The sequence below is a fragment of the Lactuca saligna genome, chromosome 2 (genome assembly GCF_052625555.1).
Source record: "Lactuca saligna cultivar CGN05327 chromosome 2, ASM5262555v1, whole genome shotgun sequence".
Taxonomy (NCBI): domain Eukaryota; kingdom Viridiplantae; phylum Streptophyta; class Magnoliopsida; order Asterales; family Asteraceae; genus Lactuca; species Lactuca saligna.
In genome coordinates this window covers 130,247,146-130,265,341 of record NC_136418.1, presented here as the reverse complement: position 1 = coordinate 130,265,341, position 18,196 = coordinate 130,247,146, and the positions used below count along the sequence as shown (strand labels likewise).

At 38.6% G+C, this 18,196-nt stretch overlaps 2 protein-coding genes, 1 long non-coding RNA gene and 1 other non-coding gene across 4 annotated transcripts; 2 read left to right on the top strand and 2 right to left on the bottom strand.

Annotated features, from left to right (window-relative positions):
- Window positions 1-2,976: 2,976 nt before the first annotated feature.
- On the bottom strand, window positions 2,977-3,477 carry LOC145030083 (uncharacterized). Its single transcript, XM_078978510.1, has one exon. It carries the CDS (start codon window positions 3,475-3,477, stop codon window positions 2,977-2,979), a length of 501 nt encoding a protein of 166 aa, XP_078834636.1.
- A 952-nt stretch (window positions 3,478-4,429) lies between these two features.
- On the top strand, window positions 4,430-4,536 carry LOC145033129 (small nucleolar RNA R71). Its single transcript, XR_013677368.1, has one exon. It is a non-coding gene; the product is annotated as a small nucleolar RNA R71 (small nucleolar RNA).
- A 3,120-nt stretch (window positions 4,537-7,656) lies between these two features.
- On the top strand, window positions 7,657-8,532 carry LOC145029088 (uncharacterized). The gene is made up of 2 exons (XR_013676366.1): window positions 7,657-7,902; window positions 7,990-8,532. It is a non-coding gene; the product is annotated as an uncharacterized LOC145029088 (long non-coding RNA).
- Window positions 8,533-12,424: 3,892 nt separating this feature from the next.
- Window positions 12,425-14,208, bottom strand: LOC145031613 (linamarin synthase 2-like). Its single transcript, XM_078980205.1, has 2 exons — window positions 13,670-14,208; window positions 12,425-13,580 (listed from the first exon to the last, which is right to left on the bottom strand). The coding sequence occupies exons 1-2, from the start codon at window positions 14,169-14,171 to the stop codon at window positions 12,628-12,630; spliced, it is 1,455 nt and encodes a 484-aa protein (XP_078836331.1). The 5' UTR covers window positions 14,172-14,208; the 3' UTR covers window positions 12,425-12,627.
- Between the last annotated feature and the right edge of the window lie 3,988 nt (window positions 14,209-18,196).

Genomic DNA, 18,196 nt, shown 5'->3' with positions numbered 1-18,196 from the left:
TGCATAGTTGGCAATATTAATTATAGAAAACAAGAGCCATACTTTGCAAAGTTGTAAGAGTTATAAAGTTGTTTTGCTATAATTAAGGGAGAGAATATTATGCTTCATTTCAAATCTAAAGGATTAGGTTGAGAAATGTTAATAAACTTAGTCAAGGGTACATAGTGTGTTCTTAAAGTTTCGATTATGATTACGACATTCCTCTTCACAATTCGAATTTTGAGAACATAGCAAATAAAACATTGTGCGTCGTGTCTCATACGCTTCGGGTATAGGATCGATTGCAAATGCTTTAATGTTTGACCATTCTAAAATTTTCCAAATGTCTAGTGCATTTAGAGGGAAAAGGGACAAGAATTGGATTTGACTAAAAATAATTAAACAACTATCAAAGGACAATCCAAAGTTCGACGAGGATTGGTCGCTTGTGAGTAGTTGGAAGTATAGTATTGGAAAATATGGAAATGTTTCCATATTGGATGGATAATATCGACATCATTACAAATAGAAAAGATTCTATTATGAATGAGTTGTCATGAGGAAAATATGGAAGCGTGTTCATATTAGGAAGTAAATATTGAAAATCTATGTCTAGATTAGAAACTTTTATGCAAAAGGATGTTCAAAGGAATGTACTTTGAGAGAGAGACATCATATCTAAGGAATTGTCTTGTAACAATCTCCGATAGAGGACTTTGTAATATCATTGGCAATAGTCTTTGAGACTTTGGTGCAGTGACATTACAAAAGGATCGTTGCATAAAGTGTTAGAATCTAGTATATTCTATAAGTAACAAGAATTTGATATTCTTACACTTAAGAAAATGGATTTGGAGTTGTGAAATGAGAATGATTGGAAATGTATTCAATTTGTCTATTTCACAAAAGTAAGAACCATAGGTAAACATTGTGTGCATGCTAGGAGCATGAGACAAGTGTAATGATTCAAGTAAAAAGTTGATTACCCGAAACAACAAATAATGAGTATTCGATATGGTGATAAATAAAACGTGTTTTGTTTATACTCAAAGGGCTGAGGCCATATGGGATTAGTATTATTCTTGTGTTTCACCTTGCATGTTTTTGACTTCCAGAATAATTGAGTTTATTAAGAATAATCGAATTATTCGAACGGGCCACAGTCATTCATATGTTGGAAGTAGATATGAATGAAGACTGTCGTGAATTGGTGTGTGGATTGTCTAAAAAAGTATTAGACATAAGCAAATGTTTGCTGCAACGTTCATGAGTGCTTATGAATATGATTTGAGCATTGGATTAAACCCACGCTCACTTGGATCACTCCATGAATTGTATCTCGAGTGATTAGTGAGACGATAACATCTTATATTCTTGAAACCGAGATGTGTGAGTTGTATCTTGCGAATCGGTTGCACATTGATAATATGTAAACGCACTAGTAACTTGGTGTTATAAAACATATTGTTGTGGGTGATTTGGTTAGTAAGTGCAAGCAAGCATTGTATCAAAGTTTATCCATTCCTTTTATCCAAGGTAGGATAAAAGCGATATCTTTGGGCCCCTCGATGGTTTAGTGATGACATACGTAAATGCTCGGCCGGGCTAGGGCTAATTTGATTTGTTCAATTAGTCTGTCGTCATAAATCGGAAATCGAGATATAGTACAAAGAGAATGATTAGAAATCATACGATATCTAGAATGGAGGAATATATGATCCCTTATCTAAGGACACGCGTATCTGATATGATCAGAGTTGACAGTGGCTTTGGAAAGCTATGATTGCAGATCAGGATCTGAAGTCATACGCAGAATAGTTGTTAGACTTATCCAAGTGGGAGACTGTTGGATTAGTGTCTAAGTCCATAACTATTTTGGTATGTACTTGACCCGATGGTGCATGGTCCTTTTGGGTTGCCTTCACCAAAGCAACTTGATAGGATGATTTATGGAGAGTAAGGATTAAATATGATTTATTAATGTATTATGAGAATAATATATTAAAGGAGAAATCATATTGTTTAATTAATATTAGTCAATAATTAATTGGTAGTTAGTTTTGTGACTAAAAGAAATTAATTAAACTTAAGGGACTGGAATTGTAATTATAGGATAATTGCAATTTGGGCCATGGATTGCCTTATATTAAGGGATGGACGAATTCTAATGGGAAACCCATAAGGAAATCGTCCATGGGCTTAATTAAAGGAGTCTATGGGTTGCTTAGGGCTTAAGCATCCAAATTAGGGTTTCCTTGTTAGATAACCCTAATAGCCCAACTATATAAAGACCCCTTAAGGCTCAAAAACGTGGCTAATGTTCTTGTAAGGGTTTACACACGTTTTTGGCAGCCTCCAACCTCTCTCCTCTTCATCCTCTTGCTTATGGTGTTTGTAAGCCATTAAAGGAGTGACACTTGTGACTCTAAGCATTCTAAAGTCAATACAAGGAGATTTAGGATTGTTATTTCTACATAACAATCAAGGTATGATCTTAAACCTAATTGCATGTTAATATGATTACTTGTATGCTAGAATTAGGGTTTATAGTCTTGGATTCAAAGCATGTACAATAGAGAAACCTAGATCCAAGCATTAGGGTTTGTATGAGCACATAGGATGTCTTATGACCAAAACCCATCAGATCGGCCCTACTCGGCGAGTAGGGCTCTCAGTTTGCTTCATTATTTCTTCATATTCAGCTTCTTCCAGCAACCTTTCGATCTCCATTAAGTCTTTTTCTGCATCAAATTCTTCATCAACAGTTGTGGACTCGCTGGAATCTTCCTCTTCACAATCCTCCAATAGTTCGTCTAGCATGTCGATTGAGAAAGCTGTGTCGTCACTGTTCCTTGAATACTTCATAGCTTGATCAACACCAAAGGTTACAGAATCATCACTTACCTGCAAGGTAAGCTTTGAATCCCGCATATCTACTATAGTACTTGCAGTGTTGAGGAAGGCTCTTCCGAGGATTATTGGTACTTGAGGATTCGCCTACATGTCTAAGATGATAAAGTCAGCGGGAAAGACAAATTTGTCCACCTTGACAAGCAAATCTTTGCATATGCCCCTTGGGAAAGTGACAGTCTTGTTTGCTAAATGGATTGCCATGCGGATTGGTCTTGGTTCCAGGAGATCCAACATCTTGAAGAACGAATATGGCATTAAGTTGACACTTTCTACCGAATCAGCTAAGGCGTGAATTATAGCTAAGTTTCCAAATTGGCAAGGTAGTGTTAAGCTCCCCGGGTCACCTTTCTTCTTTGGTAGCTTATTTAGCATAGCAGCTGAACAGTTTTCATTTAGAACTACCTTCTTCACTTCTTCCATCTTCCTTCTATTAGTGAGAAGTTCCTTGAGGAACTTGGCATGTTTGGGCATTTGGACGACGGCTTCAATGAAGGGTATGTTGATTTGAAGAGTCTTGATATGATCTAAGAACTTCTGGTACTCTTCTTCCTGCTTCTCCTTCTTAGCTCGGGATGGGTATGGCATCGGAGGCTGATATGGCTTTTCAGGGACCTGTTCTGTCGGATTTAGCCTTGTACTCGCCGAGTCCAGGTTTGGTACTCGGTGAGTAGGGCTGTCAGATTGACAGTTTTGATCTTCTTCTTGAGTTTCTGCCTCTTTCCTCTGTGATTCTTTAGGTGCTTCTTTCTGAATAGGGGCCAGAGGGGTAATTATTTTCCCACTTATTGTTGTAACTATATTTATGTGCATGCCTCGTGGGTTATTTTCGGTTTTACTAGGAAGTTCGCCCGGTGCTCTTTGGTTTATTTGTTGAGCAAGTTGCCCCAGCTGCGTTTCTATGTTGTGAATGGATGCTTGCTGGTTTCTAAGGATATTTCTTGTTTCTTGAATGGCAGCATCATGATCACCATGTCTTTTTTCTGAAGCTGCTACAAATTTGGTAAGCATTTCTTCCAAACTTGGTTTCCTTTCTTGTGTCAGCTCTTCCTTTTGGTAAAAACCTCTTCCTTTTTGCTTGTACTTCTCCTCCTTAGCCTTCTTGTACTCTTCATACGGGAGCCACTCTTTCTTTGGTTTTCTCCATTCTTCATCATATCGGTGTCCACTTGAGTAACATACTTGCACCTTTTTGTTGCCATTTTCATCCAGGTCGCAGTCTCTAGTAAGATGCGGTCCATTGCAATTTTCACAACCCACCCGAATATCATAGATTGTTTGATCCATTTTATCCATCCTCTTATCCATGGTTTTCAGCATAGCCACGACCGTGGATAAGTCTTCAGTAGCTGCATATGCGGCTCCCCTAGTAACATCGTTTCTTGGGTTGTGCTATTCTCTAGACTGCTTAGAGAATTGTTCAATTAATTCCTTGATTACTGGGGGTGGCTTTTTGGTAAGCGGTCCTTGTGAGTCAAGTAGTTGTCTAGTGGTGACATTGACTCCATCATAGAAAATGGAGACTTCTTGCTGGCTATTTAGATCATGATGTGGGTAGTTTCTTAGTAAACTCTTGTACCTCTCCTAAGCTTCATATAAGGACTCTCTAGCTTGTTGTTCAAAGTTAGCTATTGCTTTCTTTAGTTTGGCTATCTTGGAAGGTGGGCAAAAGTGGTCAATGAACTCTTCTTTCATCTTGGCCCATGTAGTGACTCATCCGGGGGGAAGTGATTTGATCCAATCTTTTGCAGCACCTTTGAATGTCACAGGAAGCATGCGAAGTATTTGAGTCTCACGAGGAACATTTGGAACATTGAAGTAATCAGCTACATCATTAACTTCATCCAAATGCTTGTAGGCATCTTCGTGATCTTTTCCATAAAAAGGAATTTCTTTGAGTTGGGCAAGTATGTGGCCCTTTAGCCCAAAAGTAGCAGTAGCGGGAATTGCGGGCTGCACAAGTCCCGGGCCGGTGTCATCGCGGATCCTCTTCTTCCATTCTCCCATGGGGATTTCATCAATGTTAGCCATGGTATGAGCTTACTCATCGCCAGAATTGGAGTCGTGTCTGTACGTGGGTTCTTCTTCTTCTTCGGTGTCGTACTCGGTATCTTCCTTGATCGGGTCTTCACTTGCCAAAGATGCGCTGGATGCTCCTAATTTGCTGCTCTTCTTCTTCCCAAAAACAGTCTTCAAGTTGGACAAAGGTGACTTCCTTGGTGTATTCGAGCTTTCCACGTCTTTTCCTTTGTTTCTTCTCAAAGCGGATTCGGGATCTTCAAACGGGGGTACCAGCGGGGTGTTTAATCCTCTGGTCATGAGAGTTTTGAAATAACAAGATAACAACGTAAAAAGAACAAAAAATGTACTAAAAAAACGACAATTAAAGGCTTAAATAAACTTGTACTCACCGAGTAGGTGCGCATGCACTCGGCGAGTAGCAGTGTAAATTTGAAGGAAATCTAAACTTAATATCAAAATGAATTTAGCTCCTAAATCCTAACTACTAATTACTAATATGCAATAAATTAACTTTGTGCCAGTAAACTCACACAAAGGGTCGAAAAAATTAGAAATTATATAAATTATTTATAACCGTTCCCCGGCAACGGCGCCAAAAACTTGATGTATGGAAAACAAACTAGTTTTAATCCTACTTTTTATTAATGAGTTAAGCACACAAAGGCAGTGAACCTATCTTTTAGTGGTATAGTTGGATAACTAGGGTATCGGACTCAGGGAACGGAAATTGATCTAATAACTAATTTTAAATAAGCAAATAATAAAAGTAAAATGGTTTTTCTCTAGTTTTACAAGACTAGAAACTTAAGCAAAGCAAATAAAACACTTAACTAACTAACGATTAAAACAAATGACAATTTCACCAAATTTATTAAAGGGGTTCTGTTTAGGTTCAACTAATTCACTCCTATGGTTATTTTCAAGATAAATTAATTATTATTGGTTACCAACTATAGTGGTTAGGTTCATGCTCATTACTCCTAACCCTTAGACAGTTAATTAATTCAAGCAGTGGCCAATTGTTTAAATTAACTAATTACCTAGTTCAATTATTTGGATTAAATAAGATTTGTAATTGGTTAATCAAGTTGATATTTCAATTAACCTCTTGTTTGTTGGTTCCTCAAACAAGCTCACACATTAACTTACTTATTTTCTTATTAATCTTAATTTCATATTCATTACTCTTAAGCATATGATCAAGTGTTCACAATACATATGAGGTTAATAATCAAGAGATGTTCATGCAGCTTAATTACCTTCCAATTAACAGAAAATAGTTGTTATCAATGCATAAGGTTCTTTAACAAACTTAATTTAATAAAATCACCAAATCATAATCAATCAAAAAGTATATTATAACCATAGGAGCAAATTAGTCTTCCCAAACAGAAACTAAACGAATTTAGCTAATAGTCATGATAAAAACAAACTCAATAACAATTTTAATTAAGCTAAACATCTTAAATCCTAAAGCTAAGTGGAATGATTAACCTAATAGCCTTGATTCTTCCAAGGATTGAAGATTAGGGTTCCTTAGCTCCTCTAGGGATTCTTTGTCGCAGGTCCATCTCTTAAAATTGCAAAAAGTCTTTTCCAATCGGATAATGAATTGGTATTTATAATTATCCAAAAACAGGGTGTACTCAGCGAGTAGCAGACCCAACTCGCCGAGTAGGTGTGAGTTATCCGTCTCAAATCAGGAGTCTTGACTTATCTTCTGGAATCTTCTCATGTACTCGTTGAGTATGCTCGAGAACTCGCCGAGTAGGTCTTCTTTTGTCCTTCATTCTTCACTCTTTGATCTTCAATTGCTTCCCTTTGTTCATTTTCACCCCTAAGCATGTCTTATGAACTGAAAACAAAATTTAAGCTTTATTAAGTACATTTTGTCCACATTATACACAAAATTAGTTAAAAATGAATAAAAGTATATGCTAAATAATTAACTAATTATGCACATATCAGACCATTTAAACACTTAAGTCACATTTTATGGTGTTTTGACAGCAATAACTCTAATAATAATGACTCATTTACATGATCATAAACACATTAATTATAGGGTATGTTAATATGTTTGGCACAAATTGTTAGTAGTAATCGGTAGTTGCAAGGCTGATATTGGTTTCGAAACCAGAAACCGAACTAGACTCGAAAATCCAAAAACAAAATTTATTGATATGGAGGAACCAAAAACAAAACCGAATAACATATTTAGTTTCCAGGCAGTTCAGGTTCAGTTAGATTCGGTTCCAACATATATTTTGCTTACTCCTAAGTGTCTAAAACTGGAATTGCATAAATGAAAACCGAAAATGGGAAGTTCAAGAACCGAAACGATTAACCTATGCGGTTCCAAAACAGTAAAATAGTTGAATGCTTTTGAAATACAAAGATTAAGACTAACGTTAAACTCTACTTGAAATAACCTTTGAATAGTTTTTTTTTTTAATTTCTTACTTATAAATGAAACTGTTTATTTTAAATTCGAGTTTTTTATAAACTATCATAATCGCTCGCACACATTAATTTTTAAAACAAGGAAAAATGATACACATAATCCACGAACTTTTTAGGGTTGACTCATTCAGTCCTTAATATTATTTCTGTGTCTTTTAAGGGAACAAAGTTGGTTGTGTCGGGTCTAAAACATCCTTTTTGAAAAAACGAAGGGGTAACCCGGTTACCCCTTATGACATGACAGCTCACGTACTTTTACAATTTAATAATTAAAACAATTAACTCTCTCTCTCTCTCTCCATACAAATTCATTACCGACAACACAACACAAACGCCACTCCTCTCCTTACCATTACCTCTGCCTTTTAAAACCTTCTTCTCCACCCTCAAGAGGCTTATCTTCTACATAAGTTCAAACATATCAGGGATGAAGACATGTGAATCAATAAACGGCAATGTTAAGGGATTAACAGACATGAAGGTCCTCATCCTTACCGGTTACACAGCACAAGCAAAGCATTAGTGGAGGTGGAGATCCTTATCGTTACCACTGCTCTCCGGTAACTCCTACTTCCATCATCAATGCATCATCTTTCTAATTTTTTTTCCCTCCAGGTAACTCCATTGTCGGTGAACATATAAAAAATCAAGAACCCACAACAATTTTTAATCCATTATTCTTCTGATGCGATTAACAAATCAAGCCTTAATAGAACCGCATCTCACCGACGAAGAGTTGTTTCCCTCCATATGGTTACATCTCTTTCTCTTTATACCGCCACACCCACGATTGATTTGGGTTTTATTCTTCTTAATCATCATATGGCCCTTCAAAATTAACAGGATTTGAACCAGATTTTATCTTTCAAGCTTTCAGCTTAGTTAAATGTGCACACAATTAAAGATCCGAGATGAGTTGTTGTTGCCAGTGGAGGCACTTGTGGAGATGGCGATGAAGGTTGTAGTAAGTTCCTGATGCGCGTGGTAAATAAAAGGTCGACGATGTGTGTAGTTTTCGATTTATTCTCTCTATAATTTCTAGGTTTTTGATTTTGTATGTGGAGATTTGAGTTTGAATTGATGCTTTTTTATCATCTTGCCATTGGAGTCGATGAAAAAAAATCTAGTGAGGGATAAATAAATATGTATTATTTTGAATCTGATGTGCTGAGTGTGTGTTTTTGGTTCACCGGTAGATTAATCAATATATGATCTCTGGGTAAATTATGAACGGTGTATCCACCTAAACGAATCTCTCCATCGAAACAATCTAGATAAATTTCATAACCATAGCTAAATCCGAAGGGTAGGAAACTGTATTTTGCCAATCACCGCTTTCACCTCTCCAAACTCGATTACATGTAACATCCTGTTTATTAAATAAATAAATAGATAAAATTAAGAGTAAATTACATGAATGATCCTTATGGTTTGGGGTAATTTACGCGTTTGGTCCCTAACTAATTTTTTTAACTCGGAAAGTCCATAGTGTTTGTTTTTGTTATGCGTTTGGTCCCTACTATTTATTTTTGTTACGTTCTTAGTCCCTATCTTACCTAAAAAGACTATTATTTAAATAAGGAAAAATGGTGGAATAGGTAAGGTAAGGTGAGAGGAATGAAGTCCGTGGTATGTTTATTTAAATAAATTAAAAAATCAATGGCAAAATAGTCTTTTTAGGTAAGACAGGGACCAAACGTGTAACAAAAACAAATTGTAGGGACCTTTCGAGTTAAAAAAATAAGTTATGAACCAAACGTGCAAATTACCCTAAACCATAGGAACCATTCGTGTAATTTACTCTAAAATTAATGAATGAATATTAGCCCAAAATCCATAATAATTTAGCAAGGTGTTGGCTTCGAGGAGTTAAACATCATAATTTTGGAATTAGGGATTTAAAAGTGTAAGCCAGGATTGTTTTGTAAAGATTTTCAGGTGAGGGGGTGTTTGGTAAATATAGGACCTAAATTTTAAGATTTTGATGGCTAAGGGTCTGAATGGTAATATATGCACTTCAGTTGAAAATAACTTGTAGAGGAGGGACTGCTTGGTAAAATATTGGGCTTGTTATGAAAGGATTTTTAGAGGCTGGGGCTAAAAGGGTAACTTATGGACTTTATTTGAAAGGAAAGGGAGAATGAGGGACTAGATGTGCAGTTATGGAATGAAGTTTAATGGGGTCGGGGTATATAACCCGTCACCCTCCCGGTAACCCTAACCCTAGCATGAAAATTCAGCCGTCACCATCCTTATGCCTCCCTTCACTACCGACGCCGCCACCCTTATCTCGTTCCAGCCGTCATCTCCTCACTTGTGAAGTCTGAGAATAACTGAAGCCAACCGCCAGAGCCACTTCCAACAATGATGTGAGCATTGTTGATGCCACCTCAATGGCCGGATCCATGAGTCATGGATGTTGTCGTCGTCCATCGGTGAAGACGCTAGACCCACGCCACTGCAACCCCTCCTCCTCCCGTTTCTTATTCGATTACAACTACTAGCATCCGTCGTCGCCATCATTCTCTATGGTGGCCTTCTGCTGAGTTCCGGTTGTCGTCATCATCTCGAGGGTAGCTCAGTCGCAGGTGCCTTTCGTGTTATAGCTCTTGTTCGTGTGTTGCTGCTCTACCGTGAAGTGTAGATGGGTGCTCGTTGGATAGAAAAACCCGAGGAAAACCACCATGGTTGCCAACCATGGTGGCTGTCGCTGCTACTGCCACCGTCATACGCCACTAGGTGGGTGGGTGGGTCCATTTTATGAACAAAAGGAGTGTGTGTGTGTGTGTGTGTGTGTGCTTCTGCCACTTGTGTGCATGACATACGTGTGGTGGCTTGGCCGGATTTCACGAGAAAAGCCACCACCACCACCACCGTGAGGTGGTGGCTATCACCTACAACCACCGCTTGCCGCCACAAGGGTGGCTTTGTGTGTGTGTTCATTTGAATATTGTTGTACAATTGTAATTAGTGGCCGAAATAATCAAGGAAATTCATAACCACCACCGTGAGGTGGTGGCCGCCGCCGCGAGCCGTCGTTGACCACCACTACCCGAGGTGGTAGTGGGTGGTGTCTGACTTAATTAACAATTAATTGGCTTAAAAGCTTAACTAATGGACTAATTGGATCACGATTGGGTTAGAAACCCTAATTAGGGTTTAGAAAACCTTAATTTTGTATATGTTAATTTGGAATTGTCGGGACCCGCATGTTTGGACCATTGGATTGGAGTTATAAATTAGTCCCGACCATATTGTATGTTTGAACGAGTAGAGTGATGGACTTAATGGATTAAGTCCTTAATGGGTTAAGTAAGAACACTTAACCCTAATTGTCATTTTATGTGAAAACCCTAATTTTGCTTGGGCCTTGAGTTGGGACTTTCTTTTGGGCTTTGGTGGTTGGGCTATTGATGGGTCATCCAAGAACAAGCATATGGACTAGAATATGTGGATGGGCTTTAGGGTAAGGCCCATGTGAGGGGTTTCGGCCTAATTTGGAAAAATTGGCCATAGATGGGCCATAACTAGGCCTTGATGATTATGAGATGTTGGACCATAGGAATGCCAAATGTTTAGACTGGAATAAATGGTTGGGCCTTAAGGTAAGGCCATGTAGAGGTTTGGGCCCAATTCAGAAAATTAGGCCATATGTTGGGCTTTGGTTCATAGTTTGACTTTTGGGCCTTTGGATTGGGCCTTAGGCTTCAATCAACCTAAGATGGGGTGACTCCAAGCATGGACTTATCACTTATGGTTATGTATTGGAACCCAATTATTAATTGGGTGTTGTTTAGATGTTGACAGTTCGGGAATCTATCATTCAACAGCTAGGGGTTTGTCTGCGGGACTTCAGTAGTGCGAGGTGAGTTACCTTTCAATATAAGTGGGTCGAAGGCACCAATGTTGGCTCACTAGTAGTTGATTATAGTTGAGATGATTGTCTTTGTGATAATTGTCTATTGTGCCACTATCTGATATGCTTTATGTGCTAGTATGCTATGATATTATGTGATAGTGGTAGGACGGTTAGGTTAGACCCCATAGCCGGTTGAAATAAATCGGAGGGTAGGTCGCGCACCCATATATGTTTGACAGTATGTTATGTTATGTTATTATGTGGTAGTGGTAGGGGTGAAATAGTCCTCTATTACTGGTTGAAAGAGACAGAAGAGGTATGTCATCACTCAGATATGTTAGGCGGTATGTGATTTATGTGTATATGCTAGGGTATTATGTGGTAGTGGTAGGGGTGAAATAGTCCTCGATTACCAGTTGAAAGGGACCGAAGAGGTATGCCAACACCCAAATATGCTAGGCAGTTACCGGTTGAAAAAGAACAAAGGGGTAGGCCAACACCTAGATATGCTAGGTGGTTACCAGTTGAAAGAGACCGAAGGGGTAGACCAACATCCAGATATGCTAAGCAGTATGTGTATTGTATGGTATGTGGTATGATGGGGGAACTTACTAAGCTTCGTGCTTACGATTTTCAGTTTTGGTTTCAGGTACTTCTTCTTCAAAAGGAAAGGAGCCGGTAAGATCGCAACACATCACACTATGTTTTCCGCACATGAAATCATTGAGATTATACTCTGATATTGTTTCATTATGACATGTTTTGATTATTGACATACTGGTTTTAATATGGGATAATACAATTGATGTTTTTATACTATCGGTTTTATAATAACTTTATTAAAAATGAAATTTTTAGTCTTGAATTTTGGGATGTTATATTATAGCTTGCTTGAGCAGATGTTAACGATGGCAATTAGATTATTAGAATCACGAAAAAGAAGAGTAAATGAAAATCATGTTTGAATACATTCATAATTGAATTGTGGCAAAAAAAAAAAAAAAAACAAATTTCGGGAACGTTGAAATTGAAAGAGAGAAAACGTTTGACTATGATAGGTCATAAAAGCGGTTTAATTGATGGAGAGAGAGAGAGAGAGAGAGAGAGAGAGAGAGAGAGAGATGGGTGAGGCCCAAGTTTAATCTATCTATTATACAAACCATATTATACAAACCGGCTAAAACAAGTAAAGAATCTAAAAGCACAGGTTGCCCACAACTTAGTTCTTTCATAAAGGCATAAAACAATTTTAATGACTAAAAAAGTAAACCCTAAAAATTTCTTATTTTCCCTTGAAACAAATTACAAAAAAACTTATAAGTGGACTATGGAAGTGATTCTCTTACACAAGTACCTGATCCAAAATGAAACATATTGAACCAGTAACACGTTTCTTAAACGTGGGAAACTTCTCCCGAAAGAAGAGCCTCCTTGATAAACCGATGGAAGTTATTATATGATGAACCACCAATATCATTCGCTTCTTTTGCTTTTGTTTTCCATTCATTAGCCTTTCTTCTCATTTCCTTTCCATTATTTCCGAGAAGCATTTCATTAACAAGAACTTCAACTTCATTTCGCTTCACATCGTGATTAATCTCCATCCCAATCCCCCATTCAATGCAAGAATATCGACAATTTGTTTGCTGGTCTGCGAAGAAAGGCCAACAGATCATCGGAACACCTTCCGATATGCTCTCAGTCGTAGAATTCCACCCACAATGTGTTAAAAACCCACCAATCGATGGGTGGGCCACAACCTGATCTTGTTCGCACCAACTCACCATGAGTCCCCTATCCTTCGTCTCCTTCAATAATTCTTCAGGCAAAATCGCTGAACCCCCCATTGTCACATCTGGTCGAACCACCCATAAGAACGATTGTTTGCTATTTGCTAAACCCCATGCAAACTCACTCAGATTTTGCTCTGTCATAGTAGTCAAACTTCCATAATTGACATAGATAACAGACCTTTTTTTCTTCTGGTCTAGCCATTGCAAACATGAGGAATCTGGCTTCCATAAACTCAAATTCAGTGAGTTTACTGGGCTATCATCTGGAACGTATTTGGCTAGTAAAGGAAGAGGGCCTATTGTGAAAATATTGTGGTAATTGAATTTGGATGCAATGGCTTCTAATACTTTGTGCTCTAATGCATCGAAAGTATTGAAGATGATCGCCGGAGCATTCAAATTATTTTGAGCCTCCTCCCCCAAGAAATCAAACATGATATCATCGGGATCCGTTGTTCTAATGAAACTTGGAATATCTTTATAACGAATATTGCTTATTCCCGGGATCCAATCGATTGGTTTTTCCAATGTTCCATCCGTTAGGTAGTTATCATCTACACAGTTAAGATACTACTATTATCTAAAAAAAAAAAAGTACCGATTATCAAAAGACGAAATTTAAAACATATACACATTTACTAACCTTTAAAAGGAACAATTCCTCTTTTGATGAACTCTCGATATTGCAGATAACCCATGAAAGCACACGCCGAAGCCGTCCAGAACTGAACCTCCGGTATTCCAAAATCCTTAGCAGCTTTTATCGCAAAGGTCATCAAGCCATCTCCGACGACGCAGCTGACTGGTGGGTCTCCGGCCGACGAGTTCAACTTCTGCAACAACTCTTTGAACGGAACCAAACATGTCTTTCTGATCATGTCACAAAGCATGGGTATGTCTTGAGTGGCATCTGGATCTGAAAGAGGCATACAGTCGGGTATGGTCCTGAAGCGGAAATCCGGCAAACCTTCGACGGACTCCGGTTGTTTGGAGCGGATTAGACGGTGGTGGTTGAATTCGGTGTTGACGAAGGTGATGTGGAAGCCATTAAAGTGGAGAAGCTTCGCGAGCTTCATAAAAGGGTTCAGATGGCCTTGTGCTGGGAATGGCACAAGAACTGCATGCGGTTTGTTTCTGCAACGCATTTTGCTTTAGATTGTCGAGTTTGCTAAGGAAGATGCAAACCATTAAATAAATGTTCGGCGGTCCCAATCTTATCTACTTAGAGAATCTATAAAATTTTATGAAATTTATACATTAACTATAATTGTTATTTTTGGGGAAAAAAAATTTAGTACACTGTTGGAAATCTGACAGCAAAATATCAAGCTACACATTCAAAATATGCAAATTGAATTAGGAATTAGAGATACGCACACTTGGAAGAACTTTTGGAAGTTTTTATTTTAATGCTGTTAAGAGTAAAACACGGATTGAAAATTTTATATACTATTACATTGAAAGCTGAAATAAAAGGCTTTAAACTAAGAATTGAAACTGAAAATACTTTACTACCTGATTAACCACATTTAGCTAATAATATGGTAACCACTTTTTCATTTTTAATGCATTAAAAACTGAGTTAAACATGAACCAAATTAGGATTAATTCCAACATTCTCCCCCTTAATCTTGATTTATGTCTTCAGGTCTTCAACACCCAACAAATTCCGCATTTCTACAAATTTGACTCGTGGAAGTGCTTTGGTCAAGATATTTTGCCTTTGTTCTTCCCCGCTTACATGCCCAACACATATGAAACCCTTTTCAACACATTCTCGAATGAAATGATGTCGGGTGTTGATGTGCTTACTTCTTCCATGGAATACCGGATTTTTCATCAGCTCAATTGCGGATTTGTTGTCTACAAGAAGCTTTACACAACTTTCTTTAGAACCTGTCAAATGCTTCAACAAACCTTGTAGCCACAAAGCTTGACAAGCTGTTGAAGTCACCTCCATAAACTCGGCTTCGCAAGAAGACAAAGCTATTGTTCACTGTTTTTGTGAACACCAAGTGATTAGATTTCCTAAAAAATAAAATGTCATCCCAGATGTACTTTTCCCGTCTTCATGATCCCCATTGTGGCTGTTGTCACTGTAGCTGAGTATCTTCCCGTCTCCTCCCTTCCGATACACTAACCCATAGTTGATAGTCCCTTTGATGTATCGCAAAATTTGCTTAACTGCTTTGAGGTGACTTTCTCGTGGTGACTCCATGAATCTACTAACGACACCCACTGAATAACTTAGGTTTGGTCTGGTGTGAGTTAAATAACGCAAACTCCCAATGAGACAACGATAATGTGTAGCATTCACCAGCACTCCTTCATCTTTGGTCAGGTTAAGCTTCAGTTCCATGAGACATTTTGCTAAGTTGCAATCAAACATGCCAGCTATCTGTAATATCTTTTAAGCATACCTCCTTTGGCAAATAGAGATTATGTTCTTGCGTTGTTGAACTTCCATTCCAAGATAGTATGACAATTTCCCAAGATCACTCATGTCGAAAACTTACCGCATTTTCCTTTTAAACACACAAATTCCTTCTTCACTCGAACCTGTTACTATCAAATCATCAACATACACTCTAACAATTAGTACAAATTTTGATTCTTGGCATTTGTAGACAACTTGTTTTTGGGGACACTTTTGAAAACCAACTCCTTGAACATTTTATCAAGCTTGACATTCCAATCTCTTGGTGCTTGACGTAAGCCGTAGAGAGCTTTATTTAGCTTGTACACCATGTGTTTCTTTCCTGCAATCACAAAACCATCAGGTTGAGTTACATACACCTCCTCTTGTAAGTCACCATTCAAGAAGGTCGACTTTACATAGAGGTGGTCCACCTGCCACCCCTCAAAAACAGCCAGAACTAACAGCGAGCATACTGTTTCTATCCGAGCCACCGGTGCAAAAACCTCGCTAAAATCAACGCATTTTCCTATATGTATCCCTTCGCTACAAGCCTCGCTTTGTGTCGTACTACTTTTCCATCAGAATCTCTTTTTAATTTGAAAACCCACTTCCACCCTATGGGTTTTTTACCACGAGGCAGATCAGTCAACATCAAAGTTCGGTTTTTTTTCAATCGACCGATGCTCTATTTTCATTGCGTCTACCCATTCTCGGTTACACGCTGCTTCAAAATAAGTTGTAGGCTCATCTCCAATGAACATCAATTCCTCTTGTTCATCTTCCATTTCTACCGATTGTGTTTCATCATAAATGTCGTATAATGATCGAGACCCTCGAACATGTGTATGATCGTAGGTAGAGTTGTTGATGCTCTGATTACTTCCTGGTGTTTCAATTGATGTGCTTCCTGTGCTCGAAGATAAAATTGATGAGTTACCTAACCTGGTTGTTAGAGTTGATACTGGTGATATCGGGTCACTTGTGTTGTAACGCCCCAAAATTTAAGTCCAAAAATTTCATTTTTAATTAAGTGCTCATAAAACATTTACTAGAAAATATTAAATCAACACGTCATCTGATAAAATCAAGTATCATGTTTCAAACCCACAACATAAGCAAATAACATATCAGAGTACAATCCCAGAAAACAGCGTGTGGAAAGATCAAATGTGTGTGTGATGCCATACTACGCCGCCGACTCCTTCCCCATAGATGAAGAGGTACCTGAAACCAAAAACTGAAACCGTAAGCACAAAGCTTAGTGAGTTCCCCCATCATACCACATACCAAACAATACCATCGGTATCTTTCAACCGGTAATCATAATCAGTATCTTTCAACCGGTAATCATCATTGGTATCTTTCAACCGGTAATCATAATCGGTATCTTTCAACCGGTAATCGTCATCGGTATCTTGCAACCGGTAACTGGGGACTATTCCACCCCTACAACTAGCATACAATAGCAAGATGTAAGCACATAGTCAAGCATATCCAGGTACTGACCTACCCCTTGATCCTAAGGACCACTATCAGGGAAGCTATCCATATCATGTAATATATCATACATACATGACTCATAAACAAATGCATACCAGACCAAGATAAATTATCACAAAGACAATTATCATCTAAGTACTCCTCATTGGTGGGCCGACATTGTGGCCTTAGACCCACCCCTACTGGAAGGTAACTCACCTCGTACAAGTAGCTACTGCTAATCAGTGCGGGAAACCTCCTTCCGCTGCTGCTCTGGAAATCCTCCGGCTACAAACCCCATAAGCACTTAGTTAGAAACGAATCTCTATACTTAGGGTAAAATGACCATTTTACCCTCAACCAAGTCAAGTCAAAGTCAAAGTCAACTTCCAGTTGACTCGACTCGCCGAGTTGGGTCATCAACTCGTTGAGTCCCTCACTCTCTACTCGTACCCATCCGCGACTCTACTCGTCGAGTTGGGCCGACAACTCGACGAGTTCTTCTCCCATTCGAAAGCCACAAGGAAACTCATCCGACCCACCGAGTTGAAGAACAACTCGTCGAGTTCATCATCAACCGAGACTCATTTCCTGCCCTGACTCGTCGAGTTGTATGAACAACTCATCGAGTTCCTCTTCATCCTATGAACATGTTCTGTCCTTGACTCGCCGAGTTGTATGAACAACTCGCCGAGTACCATAAAGATTGCCTTGGACTCGCTAAGTCCGTTTATGCACTCACCGACTACCATGAATTCACAGAACACTTTGCTTAGTCCAGAACGTTGGGTCACTCCCCGAGACTCCTAAAACCCTTCAACACTCAACTGGTCCTTATGACCCTCACTGATATAGGACCAAAACCCTTGGACTCACCGAGTCCAGGAATGGACTCGCCGAGTCTATCACATTCCTTACTAAGAGCTTCAATTTCTGAGGTACAACACTTACCCAAATGATAGATACAGGCCCCTAAACTTGATCTAGCACATAAAGTTACAAACTTTACGTGCATGCATGGGACATTAGCGCTTAAAAGGCTCTAAAATGGTTCTTTTGTTGCATGGGGCCTTCCTTGGTGCAAAAAGCAACCTAGATCTGACTTGTGGTTCATAAAATGACATGATACAGAAGGCCAACCCCCAATCATGTTTGCAAACATGGTTGGCCACCAAAAATGGCTTATAAAAGCCTTAAATCACCTCAAAGAGGGATCTAACAAATGAATGAGCAAGATTCAGACTTTATACCTTCCAAAGACTGCAAATGATG

Excerpts from the sequence above, each read along its gene's own strand:
- LOC145031613 (XM_078980205.1), bottom strand. The coding sequence starts at position 14,171 with ATGCGTTGCAGAAACAAACCGCATGCAGTTCTTGTGCCATTCCCAGCA. Across the intron at positions 13,581-13,669 it reads AGGAATTGTTCCTTTTAAAG|ATGATAACTACCTAACGGAT; the intron begins GTTAGTAAATGT and ends TTAACTGTGTAG.
- LOC145030083 (XM_078978510.1), bottom strand. The coding sequence starts at position 3,477 with ATGCCATACCCATCCCGAGCTAAGAAGGAGAAGCAGGAAGAAGAGTAC.